The following is a 20,616-nucleotide window of genomic DNA, read 5'->3' as shown; positions in this document are numbered from 1 at the left end:
AAATGATGAGTTAATGCTCCACCACAGTTCAAACTTAAGGACACATAACTCAACACTTAATACAGCATTGTACAAACCAAACAAACTCCTGACGTGCTTATCTTAGCTTACCTTTATACTTTGCCGGTATGAATCTGTCCCCCACATGTACCTGAGAATGGGATACATGGGTCGACGATAGTTAAACTTCTGCTCAAACTGATGTGGATCCCCTAAATAAAAGCAAAAGGGAGAGGAAGTTTCAATTCAGCAGCAAGAATCGGCACTGTATTTTTAACCTCTCCACAGTTCACACTTAGCATCAGGCCAGGGGAGAGCGACACTTGCTCACTTCCTTGAGAAAACTCAAAAGCTGACTTCCCAGTGCACCCTGCTCAGCAAGGAATAACTTTCACAGCAGGTTCCTGAAACACAGCCAAAGTCAGGAAGCAAGAGCCAATTAAACGCTACTTTCAAATATAAACTTGCCATTGTCACTGGACTCATTGTTGCATGATCTTTTCTTGCTTTGCCGCTCCAATATTGTATAAGCTTCACAGAGCCCAGGGACTTTATTTTATACAGACTTTACATGCACTTGGAGAGTTTTACCCAACTAAGGCAACTGGTCTGGCTCAGTCTGGGGAAGATGACAGGACTCTGACATCCGAGGGGTTCCTGTACTATTTTAAAGGAGTTGTTAAAGTTAACTGGGGAGATAACTGTCCTGATTTTGAGGCCTCTTTACCACAAAGAAACAGGAAAGAGGCCAACGCTAGTGCCTTCGAAAGTAAGAGAGACTTTTAAAAAGTGACTGGTACATCGATGCTTTTGCTCCATTTTCCCTTGGAATAAGCATCCCAGTTAATAACAGTATCTTGGGAGTTCACTGTGTTTGTGTTGTTGAAACCACTTCCCTGGCAGTGGTTTGCAATAGCACAAGTGCTGACTGTCAGCTCACAGGAAGCAACCAAGTTGAAGCACACAGCATCAACCACCCCCCATCAGACAAAGGGCTCGATCCTGTTCCGATGGACGTCAGTAGCAAGGCTATCACCGACTTCAGTGGGAGCTGGATTAACCACTCAGCATGTAAGGCAAGCAGTGCTGAGTCAGTCTACTGAGCTGCTGGATACCTCTTAGGGACGAGGACCCTGAATAAACGAACACAATGTCAGGATATAAAATTAGTGTGCAAGGGCCAGTCGAATGCAGAGGTCCAGGTCCAGGAAGCAGGGGCCAGAAATGCTGTGGAGGCAACATACTTAGACTCTGGTTGTGAGAGGAGAGGAGAGCACCTCTCCCTCTCGGACTGAGGTGATCAAGAGGGAGAAGAGAATCCTGGCTAGGATGGTGGCTGGGATGTAGGGCGGTAAGAATACAGATGTGTCTGGAGGGGTCTGTGAGAAAAGCTATCTATGGAAGGTCTGTGAGTGTGGAAATGTGCTCATTTCCCCCTCAGCTGGGCAGGCTCATGCTGAAATCAATGTGAGTTTTGCTGTCTTCAATGGGAGCAGGATGGAACCCCTAGTGGGCATGGCTAGAGAAGTGCGTTAATAGACCTGATTAGACCGTGAAATGTAGCTTTCCAGAGCATCTATTTTCCTGATATGTTGCAGTTTTGCATGTATCAGCAATTCAAAATAGCTGCATGTTTGCTAAAGTGCCATCTGTCTAATATGGTCTAATGGATTTGACCAAGCCTGAATAGATTAGGTTTGGTGCACCACTGTCAATAGAACAAGGTATGTCACAGCATGCAGACATCCTCCCACAGATTCTTCTCAGGGTAAGAGACAAAATCCCTCCCCTTCCCTGTTTACCTGTAAACTCAATATCCACAAAGACCTTGATGAGTGCCTCTGCAAGATGGGCAGCGTGGTGGTAGGAGCAGAACACTCGCTCGCGATGGAACATGCTGGAGACAAGCGGGTTCTGGACCTGATCTAAGTGAGGCATCACTGCTTCCAACACTTCTGCCAGCTTGGCTCGCAGGTGAGGATTCTTCATCCTGGAAAAGAAAAAATGATAGGATAGGGCAGATTAGAGCAAAAGGGGAATTTGACTGACCAAAGAGAATCCCAAAGATTGAGGCCATCCACATGGGGAAGGGCTGGCTAACACCACTACACTTGTGCAGCCAAACTTCTGACATAACCTGACCTACCACTTGCATTCCTAACAGCATGCCATGGTCGTTCTCAGTCACTAGTGGTTAAACCTCGGACAGAAGGGTTACAAAGGGAATGAAGGTTGAAGCTTTTGGCCTCATCCCTCCTAGAACACACTCTCAGTGATGCATATTACTGCACATTGTGCTTGCTCATCAGTTGTGACTTTTCTGCCCTAGCCCAAATGTGTTTTGGTGGCAAACATTCTGTTATATCAGCTATGTGCTGAACCTGTCTAATGCCTCTGTCTCCTACTTATAGAACAGCAGAAGTATTTTGAACTTACAGAGTGCTCTTACTAATATATCTGAGAGCATTCAGCAACGGTTGGGTAAGCATTATTGTCCCCATTATATAGGTGGGGCACAGGGGTTTAGTGACCTGTCCAAAACTGCAGAGTCAGTGAAAGAAGTGGGAACAGACCCCGATTCTCCCAACTCCCATGCTGGGCAGTTGCAAATAGCACCCCAGGGAGAAGATGGAGTTTACCTGATCCTGTTGTTGCCATGAATATAATTATGCACACACAAATATTAACAAATGAATAGCATGAACACAGTGTACACAATGATATCTTACCACAAGGATCAATAACTCTGGTCATAATTTTGTTCAGTGCTTACGCAACAAGCACCGAGGCAACAGATGTTTCAGAAACAACTAAAATAGACCAATCTAGACAACCCCTATTTTGATCATTAGCAAAACATCCAATTGCAGAAAGCAGGAAATTTCCCAAATCAGTCATGAACAAAGCAAAATCTCCATTTTTCAAAGACAGCACAAGTTCTACTGGGTGCGTGGGGCCTGGTTTTCAAAGGTGCTGAGCACTTGCAGCTCCCAGTGACTTCACTTGGAATTGCAAGCGCTCATTTCTGAACATCTGTCCCCTAGCGCCACAGCAGGTCACTAAGGTTAAAACTCTCTCTAACTGGCCCAGCCCTTAGTGTAATGTTCTTTACCTGCAGCTGAACAGCAACAAAAAGGTGCAAAATTATTTCCTGTCTTTGGAAATAAAAATCGGGTTTGAAATTTCTTTCAGTCTGACCCTTACAATCAAAAGCCCCAGTGATCAGCGTAAAGGAGGGACAAACACGTTAGCACCAATGGATTCTGGAAAGCAGTTTTTGATTCCTAGCCAAGCAATCACAAGCGGTGCTCACCAAGGCCAAGTTCCGCTGTACACACACAATACCTATTTGTTTCCTTGGTTGAGGCATCACAGTAGTAGTAGAACAATAAAAGGAAGTATTTTTCAGGTGCTTTTCAGATAGATGGAGATGTGCTGACCTCATCTGTTACATATAAACACACTATTGTACACATACTCACTTGCTTCTGCAGCAGTGATAAACCAGACTACCCGTCCTGATGCCCCAGCACTCTTCCCTACAACTATAAATGCTGTGAAAATCCCTTTCTTTTTTTGACACGAATATAAGGGGGGGGGGGGGGAATAGCTCAGTGGTTTGAGCATTGGCCTGCTAAACCCAGGGTTGTGAGTTCAATCCTTGAGGGGGCCACTTAGGGATCTGGGGCAAAAATCACTACTTGGTCCTGCTAGTGAAGGCAGGGGGCTGGACTCGATGACCCTTTGGGGTCCCTTCCAGTTCTATGAGATAGGTGTTTTATGGAGATATACCTGATTGTGAAAACAATTTTGGGAGACGCACTTCAGCTTCCTCCTTCAGGGACGTATGGGGAAGATCGGGGAACAACATTTAATGGAAATGCAAGTGTCAGGCATTCCATCGTGACTCAAAGTTCACTAACAACCAGTTGTAACTAGATAGACTCCCAACATTACAGTTAATTTGGCTTTAACAAGGAACTAAATGCTGAACTCCCATTTGTGCCTTACATGAAGCCCAAGAGCTTTGGGGTAAAGTTCTTTGCTTATTATGCCTCTCGTGGGTAAAATTCTTGGCTATCGCTCCGGTAGATCAGCTGAGTCATTAACGTTTACATCAAACCTCAAGACACCCCTTATGATTTTTACTTGTTTGTTTCTCTCTCTGGATGCTTTGCAGTAAATGTAAAAGGACAAAGGGCTGGAAACTTATCTACCTCTCTACATCACCCGTGAAAACAGTAACAAAGTGAAAGACATGCTCCAGAGAGTCTGCAGAAGTCTCCAAGATGTCATCAGCAAAACGCCGCAGGAAAATGAAGAAATCACCCAAATTATCAGCGAAGAATTCTGTGAACAGAAGTCATAAGTATTAGTGTCTCCCCAGGAAGTTCCTTCAGGCACTCTTTTCTATCCTTCCCTTTATGTTTCCCCCCCAGTGCTTCTAATGGTGATTAAAATTAACATGGTTGTTTAATGCCAATGAACAAATGAAGCAATTATTGAGGATGCCAGCACAGCCTGTAAAAACTGTATCTCTAGACCCAACAGGAACATCTTGTATTTACAAAAAAAATAAATATATATACATACATACACACACACACACAATTCTAAAGGATCCCCAAACTGATACAATTTACTGTAAACAGAGATCACTTCACCCCCACCATGGAGACAAGTCACCTTTGGGGTGAAACCTGGTAGCTGTTTAGCAGTACATAACTGTAAACCACAGCTGAAGGATCCATATCCAATTGAAACTGCAGGGGAAATGTTAGATGAGTAATTACATTCTGCCTACATTGGAATTTGGCAAGACATTAGGATTGGACACTTCAGCTCGTACAGAAAGTGCCTGATACTTTTAAAAGGGGCCAGGACCTTAGTTTGTCTCATCTGAAAGACAGCACTTCCACCACTACAGTGACCCCTGTCAACAAACAGGGGTGTTGGTTCAGTTCTGACACAGAACAGCGCTATCTACTGGATCACCAACATCACATCACTTCCTGGAAAATTCAGAATTTCCATGGACAATTCCCATGCCAGCACACATCCAGCCCAAACCTGGCTTAGCTTGCACAATCTGTTTAGAATCACAAGTTTAAGCTCTCAGTCATTTCTATGATGCTCATCACTTTGTCATCTGCACTCTTGAAATTTTGGAGCAGAACTTCACATTGTTTCTGTACAGGGCCTACAGCCCTGATTTTGCAAGGTGTTGAGTTCCTGCAAAATACAGGCGCTCAGCACCTCCGAAAGAGTCAGACCATATACTGTATACATAATGCAAACTGAAAAGGATACTAAAGTAATTTTAAGGTGAGAAGTTGCTTGGCCCTCTCCCTTTAAAGGTGTGTTTGTCTTAATGAAAAGCAGTGATCTTGAGTGATCTCATTCACCTGGTACGTAAGCCAGTGCACTGTGCTCCACGACTGGCAAAGGGAATGTCAGGTCTATAGGCTCAGTCCCTTGGTTTCCTATAGCCAGCTGGACCAGGAGAACTGCCATGGACACCTGCAAATTCAGGCAGTTCTGTAGCATCTGTGGCTCAGTCACTGATGTTTTGGTGGAGAGATAGACAGTCATCAGGCGTTCAAACTGCTCCCGCAGACTGTCTGTTGCAGGGCTGGAACTTTGTTGAGCCTCTCGCCAGGCTACTTGCAGCCGGTGAAGGCTTTGGTTTATTTTTACCATCTGATCATGCAACCTGCCCACAAAACAAAAATGAGAATACCAGAGACTAGATGAAAATAGATTTAATACAAATTGCCCACATAACTCATAAATGTGCACCTACTTGTACCCTGCCTGTGTAATACCGAGCGGTGTTGTGCAGCTGGCAGAAGCAGCTGAGAGGGCAGAAAAAAGCAGAGCACAGTACCAGCTTTAGAAACTGCTCCATTCCATCTGAATAAGCAGAAAGAAGGATGTAACTGAGTGAGCGTTATTTTAATCCACTGTCCTCAAATTATCCCCCATGAATAATACTGTCTGATGGTCTGCCAAATGGAATACTATCGGAATCAGACAGTGAGCGATTGGGAGAGTGCAGTTCCAGAAAAGGAGCTCTCTTACAAACTGGTCTGCAGAATGAAAAATCTGGTGATCCACCAGTGCTAACTGCACCAGATGGCTAGCTTGGCCTATGCAGCTGTAAATCCTCAGATTACCAAAGTCAGGGATTTTCTAGGTAATGTGGTGATGTTTCCTTGCATACATTTTCAGTTTCCCAGCAACAAAGCCATTTGCATAATTTTCGGCTATTTCTATATTTAGATAATAAACCACACGGAAGGTGAGTATGCTTGGATCATTAGTGACCTCACAGTATCCCGGCAACAATTCACAGTGGGAGGCTAAGGGAACGGTACATTTTAGCAGACCACTTCCTGAGAAGAGCAGCCAGTTATCTTCCTAACCTGCTTAAAATGAAACCCACTCACTATGGCAGTTCAAATATTCTACAGAGTACAAGTATCCTGAGACAGTGACACTCTCCAGTACAGTCAGGAGACATGGGCCTTTTCTCTTCTGGGGAAAGATCAGCAGCTAAATGATAATGAAAGCTAACAAGCCCATGAAGCAGACATTATCACAGTCAAACCAGGGGTCCAACTCTTCAGTAGGCCCAAAGATAACAGCTGGTTCATGGGCTTGTTAGTTTTTATTTGAGCACAGGTGAAATAAACCCCAGGCTGAATTGTTAGCTATAGCCTGGGGCTCAGGTGTCATCAGCAGAGTCAGAAAAACAGGCATAACAGTATTGGACCTCTGAGATATTGGGAGGATACTCCCTGTTCAAGAGTATTTCTGGCTGGTGAATTTTTTATTTTTTTTAAATATTGAATGGATACAGAGTGTTACTAAAAACACATATTTCCCTTATGAATTTAGCATTCTTCTGTTTGAGAACACCAGATGTTACCTGAGCCTAGGCAAAAGAATCTCTCCCACAAGCCTGCACACACCCTGGTTTAAAATACATCCATAAGAAATAAAGGTTTGTGTGGCACTTCCCTGTTATCAACACTGTTTATAACCACCATTTCCTGGACTTACAAGGCTAGCAGAGAGTTACCTGTGAAATCCTAAATGGAGGGTGTATTGTGTCAGGACTAAATTCTCGGTCACCAGATTGTAGCTGTGGGCAAACTCTGGCTCCTTCTCAGTCACAGCTGGAATCAAACATGTTTCTTTTTCCAAGCCTTAAATAAATTAAAAGCACCAGTGAATTAACACTGCCCCGCTGGGTCTGGGAAGGGGACTTCAGCACAGTCAGAAAGACCCGACTTGGTGTGGGTGATATTTTAACTTTTTTCAGCTTCTTTATTCCTTCCCCACTACCCATCTAATCTGTTGCCTCCTTTTCCTCCTGGAGAGGCATGAGGTATAGTGTTGTAGGGGAGACAAAGTGCTTGTGAGCCCAGATGGAAGCAAATGCAACACAAGGCGAGCATAACATTTCTAGCATACCTACCTTTCATATGCACGTTCTTACTTCTCCTTTCCTCTTCATTCAGCTCTTTCAGGGCACAGTAGGTGGGATCGAAGGTGAGAAGCCTAGGAGATCTGGGTTTACAGAATGGCTGGCACAATTTCAGGAGGGCAGCTCCTAGATTCAGAAAGAAGGCATCCGAGGCATACATCTGGAAGAAGATCTCTGGCATCTGGTTAGCCCAGATTTTGGTACGGCCTGCATTGGCATGGAGACAGTTTCCAAGCCAGGACAGAATCCTGTGTTTGGTCTCTGGAGACAGCTGTAACAGGTTCTTCAGCATCTGGTAGATTTTCTCATGGAACTGGGCCATAAACTGTCACAAAAAAATAAAATAAAAAACCCAGTCCATCATTGAAGGCATTTTTGAAAAAGACCCATTTCACTTGCACTTTCCAAGGTTGGTCTGAGAGTTCACAAGTCATCCTAATCTTCTGGAAAGTCCCTTAGGGCCTGCCTACCCTGCCGCTGGGAGCTTGCCTCCCGGCCTGGCTAGACACTCATGGGAGCTCTGCTCCAGCTAGCATGCTAAAAATAGCAGTGTGGACATTGCTGCCTAGGCAGTGACTCGGGCTAGCAGCCCAAGTCCAAACCTGCCTGCCCCTGGGTCCGAGCTCAGGTGGCTAGCCGGAGTTGTGGGTTCATGTGACAATTGTTAGTGCACTAGCTCAGAGGGAGTTAGTGTGAGTCTGTCAACCCCATGCTGGGAAGAATGCTCCCAGCTGGAGTGCAGACATACCCATAGGTGTAGCTCCCACGCCCCCTTACCAGTGTTTCCTGTCAGACAACATGTCATGAACAGAGCAACCCTGAAGCCAACAGCAAAAAGCAAGGAGGACACTTTAAGAGATATAATGAATTGTTTCAATGGAAAGTAAAACCAAACTTCTTTATAGGTGACTGGGTGGAAAGATGGTCTTGTGGTAGGGCACATGACTGGGAGCCAGGTGATCTGGGTTCTGCTCCTGGATCTGCCAGGCTCTCTATAGGGAACCTTTGTGCTTGAGTCTTCTCACCTGCAGAACAGGGATTACAGCTATCTTCCAGGGTTTGTGATGCTTCATTCATTAATGTCTAGAAAGTTCTTTAAGATTTTGCAGTTCTGCAGCACCTTCCATCTGAGCAATCCAAAGCATTTTATCCACATTCATGGAGTTATTCTCCCAACACCCTGGAGGTCTGTGCTATCCTCATTGTACAGGTGGGGAAACAGCATCACAGCACACAGAGGTGGAGTGACTTGCCAAGGTCATACAGCCACCCTGTGGCAGAGCCTGGAACAGAACCCAGATCTTCTGAGCCCAAGTCGTTTGCTGTAACCCATTACAAGGCTTCCTTTCCTTAGGAATACACACTGTGGTTCAGTATTAGAAAGTGGCACTGATGCACTTCAGCTCGACCTGATGAATGTTGGACTCCTGCACTTTGATCTCTTGTGGACTGGATCGGGATGGATTCAGAAAGTATCCATGATTCTCCACTACGCCTGGGGTCTTTAGCAAGCAGGAGATGCTCAAGATGACTCCTAGCAGGGTCTTCTGATACATCTGCCCATTGGTGGGGTCCTTTGGTTGAATGTAGTCTACAAAAACCTAAAGAGACAGAAGAGGTGCACGCTATTGTTCATAAAAGTAGGAAGAGAACCTGTTGATTTGGGAGTGGTCAGAGAACAGTAGGAGTAACCTGTTAGAGAAGGAACGGGGGAACCAATTATTTCATTCTCACTCTTGTTTTTTTCTCAGAGAGGATGAAGATAACTACATAATTTGTGAATCACGTAGGATGCTGCACGCAGCCAATACACAATCCCTTTACTACAGCTGGAATGCATGGGTCATAGCAACACACTACTGAGAGTGCACATTCACCAGAGCAGAATGTGAGCCCTGCACATATCCAGCCTGTCATTTCGTAACAAAGCCAAAGCAAAAGCCATTAGCCACTGCACAGGAAGGTACATCTACATCAGACCCACCAGCCTGTGGACGTATTCAGTTTCTCTCCTTGTTGGCGAGCTCATCAGCAAGGCTAAGCGTCAAAGGGCCACAGAAAGTGAATTACTCTCTTTTATGTAGAGGTAGTCTTTCTGGGTAATGGCAGAGGCATATTAGTGGGACAGTGTAGAGGGAATTTGCTCCGCTGCCGCCTATGTAGCACTTTTCCAGGGGACAGCTGGCACTTTTCACCAGCACTAACACACACTTACCTGTGCTATATCTTTCTGTCTGGTGAAATAGAGGAGCATATCCAGATATGTGTACAGCAGATTCTGACAAAGGTCCAGGTCTTTGATTCTACCCAACAGAATATCAAACACAGGAACCATGACCTCCCCAAATGTCCGTACTTCCTCATCCATTGTCAAGGCTTCTATGACCTCCTCAAGAAACTCAGTCACATCTTCAAAGTCTAAGAAAAGAAGTAAAGGGCAGGGGTAGAAAAACATTTAACAGAAATATTCAAAGTATTTTTAGTGGCTTCAGCCCATTAACACTTCAGGTTCATCTTGTTATAATCCTTCACCATCAGCCAATTAGGTAACACCATATTGTCAAATACCAGCCATAGCCGGACGGCAGGTCACGCGTACAGCAAGCTCTGGGGGGCTGCATGGGTTAGCTCATGCTTTAGCAAGTCCATATCTAGAGACTCCTGAGATATTGACTACTTAGGGATAAATTAAATCAAGAGACAAGAATTTCCAACACATTTTAAAGTAGAACCAATTGTGCTTGACAAGGACAGTAGAAACATTCTTATCACTAGACACATTTTCCTCCTGCCAAGTGGACATAGTTGTGTTTTCAGATGGGATAAGGACACTAATTAAACATATTTGAACTTCCCCTCCAATTTTAAATCCCTTATAAAGGGGGGGGGGTCTCAGTATTTTATTCTGTAGAATACTTTGTTAGAGAGAGAGAGAGAGAGAGAGAGAGAGAGAGAGAGACTGACTCTCTCATAGACCAGTTCTCCTCCCAACACCAATCCCATAAAATTCAGTGGACCCCAGGAGTGGCTCTTGGGTGACTGGTATCCATGGACTGCACTTTGGCCCAAAGTGTTAACTTCGCTAGTGACACAGAAAACCAAGAAAGCAGACGGCAATTTCCCCTACACTTTGTGTTGAAAAGAACTGAGCTGTTCACAGGCTCCATCCCATTTCTGACTCTACTCGCTCCTGTTCAAAGGTTACTTTAAACTCTAGGAACTGACCTATTAGTTAAGGTTCCTGACACGGTCAGATGCTCCTCTTCCAAGATGTCTAAAGAACTTATTCTTATTCCTTGCCCCTTAGGTAACTTATAAGTTTGGATTTTAATTTGTACATTAGATCAGATCTGTTATTTACAGTGGGTGAAATCCCGGCCCCTTTCAAGTCAATAGCTAAACTCCCTTCGATTTCAAGGGCACCAGGATTTTACCCATTACGTTTATGAAAATATACAAGACAAAGAGTTAACAAAATGTCCAGACCCTCAAAGGGTAAAATACGGTTCAGCCAGCTTTGCACTCACCCCAGGTTTCTATTAGTGGGGTTAGTTTGTCTTGCTAGCGTCAACTGGTTTTACTTTCACCTTGACACAAGACCTTGAGCTGTCCTAAGGCCACCAAACTTGCCCTATTACTTTAGGCATTTCTCTAAGACTATCTACTGCTTACATGGCTCACTTGATTCTGAAGGTCAAGCTTGGACCTTAAATAGCAGAGACGTTGGGTTTGATGTTCTTGTTATAAAGTGGAAAGAAAAAGCAACAATATTTGGTCATCTGAGGATAACTACTAACCCACCAGGAGAAAGAGACTTACGTGCTCCTCTCAGTGCCTCCAGCATCAAGTCCACCAGCTGCTCATAGACATTCTGGTTGACATAGATCTCTGAGGTGAGAAGAACAGTGCGAGTGTTCGACACAGTCAGATTCCTGCAGCGAACTGCAAAGGGCAGCAGGTTCTCTGGCACTTTGGTTATCTGCATGGAAAGAGGAATTGAGACAGAAGGAATGATGTCCCCTGAAGTGTACCGGTATATGTGGATAGTCTGCCCACTTGCTCATTTCAGGTCAGTAATCAGACCGCATATGATGCTACTTCCCCTTCCCAAGGCTGCCTACCTACCTCTTCCTTTGATCTCTGGTAACAGGCATATAAGTAGCGAAGAATCTGTTTCTCTCCTGCGTCTCTATCTGCAGAAAGATTCTGTGTGCTGACAGAGGTCATGTAAATCAGGTGATTTCCTGGTTCCTGGAGCAACAAGCGGGTGAAGAGTGCCTAGACACACAATTAAAAATATACTGAAAATAAACACACAATCCCAAGTGTCTGAAGTCACAACCCTCCTCGTTCCCTCCACAAAAAACACCCCACACCGAATCATCCTAACACGGCTCCTTTTTGCCCATTAGGCTTTCCTTCCCTACTGAGAAATGTAGAAAGTTCAGTGCTAGACCAGTGGTTCTCAGACTTTTCCCAGTCTGCTAGGCCAACAGCTTCTCCAGCCACCTTCAAAATTTGCAGCAGTTTTACTAATAGGGGTCTGTAACCCTTGCCTTTGGAAAAAAAAAACCTGACAAGCATTAGCATGACAGTCCTGTTAGAGGAGCGGGTCTCTTTACAATGTTTTGATGAGGTGGATGGTGGCAGAACTGAGTACTGGAGCACCAACTCCCACTGTCCACTGTTATAAGCAAAGGCATTCTTACCTTCCAGAAGGCGGACACAGCAAATTAAACTGGAGGAGTGGGAAAGGCCTTGGGATTTTAACCAGTCTGTCACCAGACTCCTAATCTGTATCTTCCCATTCAGTCTCCCACATTGGCAGCAGATCTCTGCAGCCACTAGGAGGAGCTAGTATTAGCTAACCCTATAAGCACTCCAAAGCTCACAGCCACTAAGCCTGAAGTCACTTCCAGCCCAGTTGTCACAGGCAGCAGACATTTGACCATTCGTGAACAAGTCTGCACTTGAGGGTAAACTCTAATATGCTGTGCAGGGAAGGAGCAGAGTTCAAGTTATTGTTAGTAGCTGAGAGCCAGATTTTTTGTGCACTGTAAGAACTAAACCGTCCCCATCAGTAAATCTCAATTTCAGCTAACAAAAGCCGTGAACAGAAATTTATGACACCTTCTCGATTTGGTGAGGAATAACCACCTATACCTAACCCACAGTGCCTTCCCAGTGCCCAGAATGCAGCCGTTTGGCTCTCCACAGCCGCTGCTTCCCAAAGCAAATTACCAAAAGAAGGTCTATTGTTAGCCTAGTCTAAAAACAACAAAAAAAAGAGCTGAGCACACTGGTTTCTCAGTAACATGTGCACAAGTTAAGCTGTCCTCCCATATCATTAATGTTTTATGCAGACCTGATCTTTAAATAGGAATCATTAAATACCCATTTGGGACTGGACTTTTGAGGAGATACTCTGCAATCAGGTACCTGCTTATTAATCACGGCACCTTCTTTAGCTCAGGACTGCCAGACACCAACCTGAAAGAGAAGTTGACAGAGAAGTGGTGATACCTGTTCAATGTTTTCCATGTCAAGCCAGTCTTGTTCATCCAGTTCTGCAGCCATTTCCTCTAGGTACACACAGCGAGCAGGAATTCCATTGCCGCTCTTCATACTGGGATCACCTGGGGATAATCAAATCCACTTAAACAAACCACCACAAATATGTGCCTACCGCCAGTGCGTTCAGCCTGCTAGAGGGAGCTAACTGCTGTAAACAACTACCAAATATCCCCATCCTCCTGCCACAAGGTTTCCTATGGAATTCTGTTGAACCTTTAGTTAAAAGCTCTCTTCTGAGCAAGTGGTTTTTGTATGATTGCTTAAAAACAGGTTTCACTCTAGAACATGATATACCAGTTATCTTTTAAAAGGTACACAAACGACAATACAACATCCACTGCACAACACACAGGTACACACCAGAATCCTGTTTAAGAATCAGTTTGGGAAAAATCCATTTTAATTGTAATTTCCCAATGTTCACTAAAGCCAGCCCCATAAGAGAGCAAACTTCCCAATTTACACATACATACAGAAGCTCACTTTGCAAAAACAAAGTGTGCTCTAGTAGATATTTTAATACCAGGCCAGTCAATCAACGTATAATTGGTTTCCACTGGGATTATCACATTCTTCACCCATAGCCAAATGACACCAAGAAAGGTGCAAAATTCTTTCCTGCCTTTGAGAACAACTTTTTGTTTCAGAAAGTGGAAATAGTACGCAGAGGAACAGCCATTTTAGACTTGATTCTGACCAACAGGGAGAAATTGCCTGCAAATGTGAAGGTGGAAGATCATTTGGGTGAAAGTGATCATGAAATGATAGATGTCATGATTCTAAGGAAAGGAAGAAGTGAGAGAAGCAGAATAAGGACTTCAAAAAAGCAATCTTTAACAAACTCAGAGAACTGGTAGATTCCTATTGGAAGAAAATCTAAGGGATAAAGGAGTTTAGGAGAGTTTGCAGTTTCTTAAGGAGACAATATTAAAAGCACAATTCCAACTATTCCAATGTGAAGGAAAGATAGGACAGAATATGGCTCCATCAGGAGCTCTTTAATGGGCTGAAAATCAAAAAAGAATCCTACACAAAATGGAAACATGGACAAATTGCTAAGGAGGCATACAAAAGACTAGGACAAGCACATAGAGACAAAAATCAGAAAGGCTAAGGCACAAAATGAGTTGTACCTAGCAAGGGACATAAAAGGCAATAAGAAGTTATTTAAATACATAAGAAGCAAGAGAGAGATGAGAGGAAACTGTAGGTCCTCATCTTAATGGGGAAGGAGAGCTAATAATTGATGACATCAAGAAGGCTGAGGTGTTGAATGCCTATTTTGCTTCAGACTTCACTGAAAAGGTTAATGGTGATCAGTCGCTCAACGCAATGTTAACAACCCTGGGAAAGATAAGTTAGATGTACTCAAGTCAGCAGGTCCTGATGAAATTCCTCCTAGGGTTCTTAGGGAATTAACTGAAGCAATCTTGGCACCATTATGTTATCTTCAAGAACTCGTGGAGGACAGGTGATGATGTCCCAGAGGACTGGAGAAGGGCAAACGTACCTATTTTTAAAAAGGGGAACTATAGACCAGTCAGCCTAACCTTTGATACCTGGAAATATACTGGATCAAATTATTAGTGTCATCCTCGAGGTGCTTACAGTTATAAGGAATACCCAGCATGGATGTCAAAAACAAATCATGCCAAGCCAACCTAATTTCCTTCTTTGCCTGTGTTTCTGGGAGAGAGTGTAGACATGATTATCTTGATTTTAGTAAGGCTTTTGACACAGTCCAACATACCATTCTCATAATCAAAGTAGGGAAATGAGGTCTAGATGAAATTATTATAAGATGGGTGCACAAGTGGTTGAAAGACTGTAGTAGTTGAGTGGTTCATTGTCAACCTGGGACAGCATATCTAGAAGGGTCCCACAGTGGTCACGCCTGGGTTCAGTATTATTAAATATTTTCATTAATGAGTTGAATAATGAAGTGGCGAGCATGCATATAAAATCTGCAGAGGACACCAAGACAGGTGGAGTTACAAGTACTTTGGAGACAGGATTAGAATTCAAAATGAGCTTGACAAATGGGAGAATTCATCTGAAATCAACAAGATGAAATTCAATAAAGACAAATGTAAAATACTTCACTTGGAAAGGAAAAATCAGAGGCACAACTACAAAATGGGGAATGACTGGCCAGATGATAGTGGTACAGCTGAAAAGGATCTGTGGGTTACAGTGGATCACAAACTGAATATGAATCAATAATGTGATGCAGTTCCAAAAAAAAAAAAAAAAAACTAATATTCTGGGGTGCACTAACTGGAGCATCCAGTTAAGATGTAAGATACGGAGGTAATCGTCCCACTGTATTCAGAACTGGGGAGGCCTCAACTGAAGTACCGTGTCCACTTCTAGGAGTCACACTTTAGGAAAAATGTGGACAAATGGAAGAGCCCAGAGGAGAGCAACAAAATGATAAAAGGTTTAGAAAACCTCACCTATGAGGAAAGGTTAAAAAAACTGGGCATGTTTAGTTTCAAGAAAAGATTACTAAGGAGGGACCTGATGATAGTCTTCAAATATGTTAAGGCCTGTTATAAAAGGGACAGTGATCAATTGTTCTCCATGTCCACTGCAGGTAGGACAAAAGTAATGGGCTTAATCTGCAGCAAGATAAATTTAGGTTAGATATTAAGAAAAACTTTCTAACAATGGGATAGTTAAGAATAGGATGGACAATCACCTGTGAGAGATGGTCTAGATTTATTTGGTGCTGCCACAGTACCGGGGCTGGACTTGATGACTTCTCAAGGTCTTTTCCAGTCCTACATTTCTATGAAACATCAACTAAATCACCCTGATGATCAAGTAAATCACTTCCCATCCAATCCCTACAAGGGAACTTTACAAATAAGGGGCTAACACATCAGCACTGACTGGGGTTTTAGGAAAGCAAGATGTGAACCATATCCTAGCTGCATGATCATGCCAAGTGGGGATAATACAAACTCCATTTTAGTGCTTTACATTTATTCCAGGCTGGATTGATTTAAATCACCAAGTGGAAAATCTCAATTTAAATTATCAATTTTAATCAATCAAACTTTTCCATTTGTAGTTCAGTTATTTTCTAAAGAAAGGTGCATTCTCATTGGCTTATATAACCATTAAAACATGTTGATTTACAACTAAATAGATGTATTGCGTCTGATGAAGTGGGCATTCACCCCGAAAGCTTATGCTCCAATACTTCTGTTAGTCTTAAAGGTGCCACAGGACCTCTGTTGCTTTTTACAGATTCAGACTTACACGGCTACCGCTCTGTAACTAAATAGAGCCTTTACACTAGATTTGTTACATCTTTCTGCTACCTAGGAGGGTACACCATAACTATATGCATATATTTAAGCAATTATATAGCTTAATATTTTCAGATTCTTATTAATTTTACATTTTTAGTATGTTAGAAAATGAAGAATGATGGGAAGAATCATAATTTGAGCACATTCAATAAGCTCTCGGGTAGAGAGAAGCATTACAACACAAGTATGAGACCCCTGAGGTGCGCTCAGTGGATGATCCTGATGAGATGTGTGATGGTGTCTGCTAAAGTCAGAGGCTACTGTAATACAAATAATAAATAATAATGACTGCAGTGTGCAGTCACACACATCTAACACTAGTCTTCAGACTTAATCTCAACCCCTGGGAGCCAAGATTGCTCCAGACTAACACACACTCATAACTACTCCCATGGCTGAGCTATTGTGCTTGCCAAGTAAATCTTGTAACCCTGAGAGTCTGGTGGGTAACACAAGGCTTCACTGCATGTCCACTCACTGTTATCGAGGGTGATGAGGAAGATCCTCTGGATCATGTGATTGATGTTGAGCTGTTCACACAGCTCCTGCTGGGAGCGGAAGGAGCGGCTGATCTCAGCCACAGAGTAGTCGCAGTCATCCAGACTCTCTGATACACTGTTATCCGAGTCATCTTGGCTGGCTGAGGTTTCATCTGCTGGAAAACAGAAGATAGTAAATAAACATGTCTCTGGCCCAGGAAGAAATTAACACTGCAGCATGAAGGGTAAGCAGTGTGTCTCTGGGAACAAAAAGGGCTGAATTAACCCAAGGGAGCACTATCAGTGACATGCACAGGTCCTGCCCATCTTTGTGCCGCCACTGATTTCAAACACCTACGCTTAGGTTTCTACATGTAAAACCATGAATTATTCATTATCTGGCAAGCACAGCAGTAAGCACACTATGGCTACAGTGCAGTTCTGCTGAAGGTAGTGATGATGTAGGCTGTGATGTACACCATTTTGTAACACCCTGTTCAGACCAGGGTTGGACAACAAGTTGATAAAGAACCCTGTGTCCTATCTACACACTATATTCATCGATTGCCAGCATCACTGGCACTGCCATGGAGAAGAGTTACAGGTCCATACACTGTCTGCACGCCACGCTGAAGAATTAAGGAAGCAATGGCATTTTGTTTTGTAGAATACAAAGTGCCATTTAAAAACATTTATCTCTGAAAAGACTGTCTGAACACAGGCACCCGTCAAACAGTGCAAGTCTTGGAACAAGAAATTTAAACCTTTCACGTCAGATAAATTGCTACTGAAAAGCAAAGTAGACCTACTGTCAGAACAAAATAAAACAGAGCACTACACTCTGTGGGTAAGAAACAAGTCACCCTGCCCATTCAGATTGGTTGGTGAACGGCCAAGGAGACATCCACACCCTTTCCCAAGCATTCTTGCTACTTCTACAACTTGCCTTCTGCAATGGTGCATGGCCCAGTTCCCATTCTCCCTCCTTGTCTCCCAGAAGACTCCCATACGGATGTTGTAAGACAAGAGTATTGCTTTAAATAATAATATTTAGCCCTTATACACTAATGTCCATCTTTAGAACATTAATTCGTAAGTACTTCCTGTGACATAGCTGATCTAATTATTCCCCAAATGGAGGCAGCAAGATTGATGCCAAGCACCCACAGCTCCCTGTGCTCAGCATCGGTGGTGGTGGGGGGGTATCAAGGCACAAGTGACCTGGTCAAAGCAAGAGTCAGTGTTCAGTCTGGGATCAGAACTCCCAGTCCTGAATTCAGATCAGACTTTCTCCCCCAAGATTTTCTAGTGGACTACAAATAAGTTGGCTCAACAATTTAGGGCCTGATCCAAAGCTCACTGAAGTCAACTGCAAGACTCCCAGTGAATTCAATGGGCTTTGGATCAGGCCTCAAGTGCACAAAGTAAGATGCTATATTGACACACAAATAATACTGTGGCCACCCCACAATTCTGACTCCTGGCTACAAGTGTCCAGGCCTGAAAAATATTTCTGTTTATGGATGGTCCCAAACCTGCCCAGGGTACTGAACCTGAATAGTTAACACAGACCAGAGTATGAAAACCTTATAGATATGTTGTTAGGGAAGACCCTCTGCAACCGGAGCTGCATTGTTTGGTCTCCCTTCTCCTCTTACCAGTGAGCTGCCTCAGCTGCTGTTTTTGGATCGCTGCAAACTGCTTGGCATCAGCTAGGGAGCTGAAGAGGGCTGCAAAAGGGTTACTTGAGATGCTGTTGTTATTCTCTTGGTCTGTCATTTCACTTTAAAGTGTGCTCCATCCAGACATGGGGAGAGGGGCTGAAGAAAGAACAGGTATGACAATCACAAAGCAGTGGTTAACAGCAGCAACTACAATTCTTAAAGTTTAAAAATAAAACCAGAAGTGCCTTAGTGGGGAGGATTTTTTCAATTAGGAATCCAAGATTTAAGACAATTTAACTACACGTCTAAGAACCCACCATTAAAAATAGTATGCCTGCCTTCACATCTATTAAAATTGAAGGAGTACACAAGCGCTCTACCTTGATACATTTTTTCAATGTTTAATGATACCTTTTAACTCATTAAAATTAAGCATTGAACTGAAACTGAAAAGAGCAAGGGAATTCAGTTATGGATGCTTAGCTGTACCTAACAAAATTCATTTCTTGTTAAGGTATCTTAGTACCTATTACAGTAAGTGATCTTACATGGAAACAGTGTTGCAGTACTGCAGACAAAGGCCATGCCTACACGAGCATTAATTGGGAAACCACATCCATGATGGGAACACTAATGGAGACAGGACACAGATGTTTTTACAGCAACGTTGTCTAGATCTGCTATCACTGGTAACAGAGTAGCAGCCGTGTTAGTCTGTATCCGTAAAAAGAACAGGAGTACTTGTGGCACCTTAGAGACTAACAAATTTATTAGAGCATAAGCTTTCGTGGACTACAGCCCACTTCTTCGGATGCATACAGAGTGGAATAAATATTGAGGAGATATATATACACACACATATATATACACACACAGAGAGAGCTCTCTGTATGTGTGTATATATATCTCCTCAATATTTATTCCACTCTGTATGCATCCGAAGAAGTGGGCTGTAGTCCACGAAAGCTTATGCTCTAATAAATTTGTTAGTCTCTAAGGTGCCACAAGTACTCCTGTTTTTATCACTGGTAAGAATGCTGGGATCTGGTCTATGCTAGCACTCCTACCATTTCAGCACTACGGGAGCTGGCAGGAATACCCAAAGAGGACAGCTAACGGTGGAAAGGAAGCCCAGTCCATTTGTTGATCCTTACTATTTCTTCTAAAAGTTATTAATTCTTCATCAGAGCATTAAAATAATCAGATGCAACACTCGGCAGACCACTCCACCTGTCCTTCCCTACAGAAATACAGGCAGTATAGAAAGCAAAATAGCTTAACTTTTAGCCTAGAGTTTTGCTGGTTTGCCATGGAATAACTTCCTAATTTGTAACACATGCAAGCCAAGGAACTAGCCCTGGCTGTTCCTACACTGGACTACAACATCCCTGTCAGACATTTCAAGAGACCATGAATCGCAGCTTGTGGAATACTGCTGTCACAAGTCAATCTAGTGCAAAGCCAAAGGACAAACTTACTCAGCCTGTTTACGCAGCTGATACCTGCAGAAAAATTCAAGGACTCACAAAGTTACAATAGCACTAAGTGCGTTCCTTCTTTCCCCTCAATGGAGACAGAGTTCTGCATCAAATCACATTATTCAAGCTAGTGAAAAAGATTGAGCATTTAGGTTTATATGTATGATAGTAGCTGCTAATGTTTTATTTATTATATAGTGAAATGTCATTCAAATGACTGCTCTAACAGATAACAAACCTCACCCACCTTGTTGCTCTAACAGCTCTAATTCAAGCCAAAAGGTAGCTCCTGTGCCACAACTTGCAGATGGAGCAAATCCAAGAAAACCCCAGAAGCACAATATTGTATAGAAGTGACTCTCAACATTCTTCTGGTGAAACCCCCCCTGAAAGAAACTGGAATGCCCTCCCCATGTCTCCTTACGCCATGCATCACAGGCAGCTGCATCTTCCTTCTGACCATTCTCCCTCTCCTGCCCATATCTACCTCAGCACTCTCGGTCCTTTTCCTCTTTGCTTTCTAATTATTGGGCTTTCTTGTTTTTGTTAAAACAACAAGGAGTCTGGTGGCACCTTAAAGACTAACAGATTTATTTGGGGATAAGCTTT

General features: G+C 43.2%; 2 protein-coding genes across 5 annotated transcripts in view; one reads left to right on the top strand and one right to left on the bottom strand.

Moving 5' to 3' along the window:
- The window catches only part of UBE4A (ubiquitination factor E4A), a 28,638-nt gene extending 8,366 nt beyond the window's left edge, over positions 1-20,272 (bottom strand). Inside the window, exons 1-14 of one of the 4 annotated variants that reach the window (XM_034754588.1) lie at positions 20,255-20,272; positions 18,524-18,685; positions 16,865-17,041; positions 13,016-13,128; positions 11,618-11,770; positions 11,312-11,471; positions 9,708-9,910; positions 8,902-9,093; positions 7,484-7,817; positions 7,085-7,211; positions 5,406-5,713; positions 4,218-4,350; positions 1,803-1,990; positions 112-212 (exon numbers count right to left, since the gene is read on the bottom strand). In XM_034754588.1, coding sequence (XP_034610479.1) covers positions 112-212; positions 1,803-1,990; positions 4,218-4,350; positions 5,406-5,713; positions 7,085-7,211; positions 7,484-7,817; positions 8,902-9,093; positions 9,708-9,910; positions 11,312-11,471; positions 11,618-11,770; positions 13,016-13,128; positions 16,865-17,041; positions 18,524-18,644 — 2,310 coding nt within the window. In that variant the 5' untranslated portion in view covers positions 18,645-18,685; positions 20,255-20,272. Of the gene's footprint in view, positions 1-111; positions 213-1,802; positions 1,991-4,217; positions 4,351-5,405; positions 5,714-7,084; positions 7,212-7,483; positions 7,818-8,901; positions 9,094-9,707; positions 9,911-11,311; positions 11,472-11,617; positions 11,771-13,015; positions 13,129-16,864; positions 17,042-18,523; positions 18,686-20,007; positions 20,109-20,254 lie in introns of those variants that run through there. The other 3 variants (XM_034754591.1, XM_034754587.1, XM_034754590.1) reach the window with 3 other exon arrangements.
- Positions 19,078-20,616, top strand: part of LOC117868715 (T-cell surface glycoprotein CD3 delta chain-like) — a 15,719-nt gene continuing 14,180 nt past the window's right edge. The window contains exon 1 of the mRNA XM_034754908.1: positions 19,078-19,094. Coding sequence (XP_034610799.1) covers positions 19,078-19,094 — 17 coding nt within the window. The remainder of the gene's footprint in view (positions 19,095-20,616) is intronic.

The sequence above is a fragment of the Trachemys scripta genome, chromosome 21, assembly GCF_013100865.1.
Source record: "Trachemys scripta elegans isolate TJP31775 chromosome 21, CAS_Tse_1.0, whole genome shotgun sequence".
NCBI classification, from domain to species: Eukaryota; Metazoa; Chordata; order Testudines; family Emydidae; genus Trachemys; species Trachemys scripta.
This window is presented reverse-complemented; position numbering and strand designations above follow the sequence as displayed.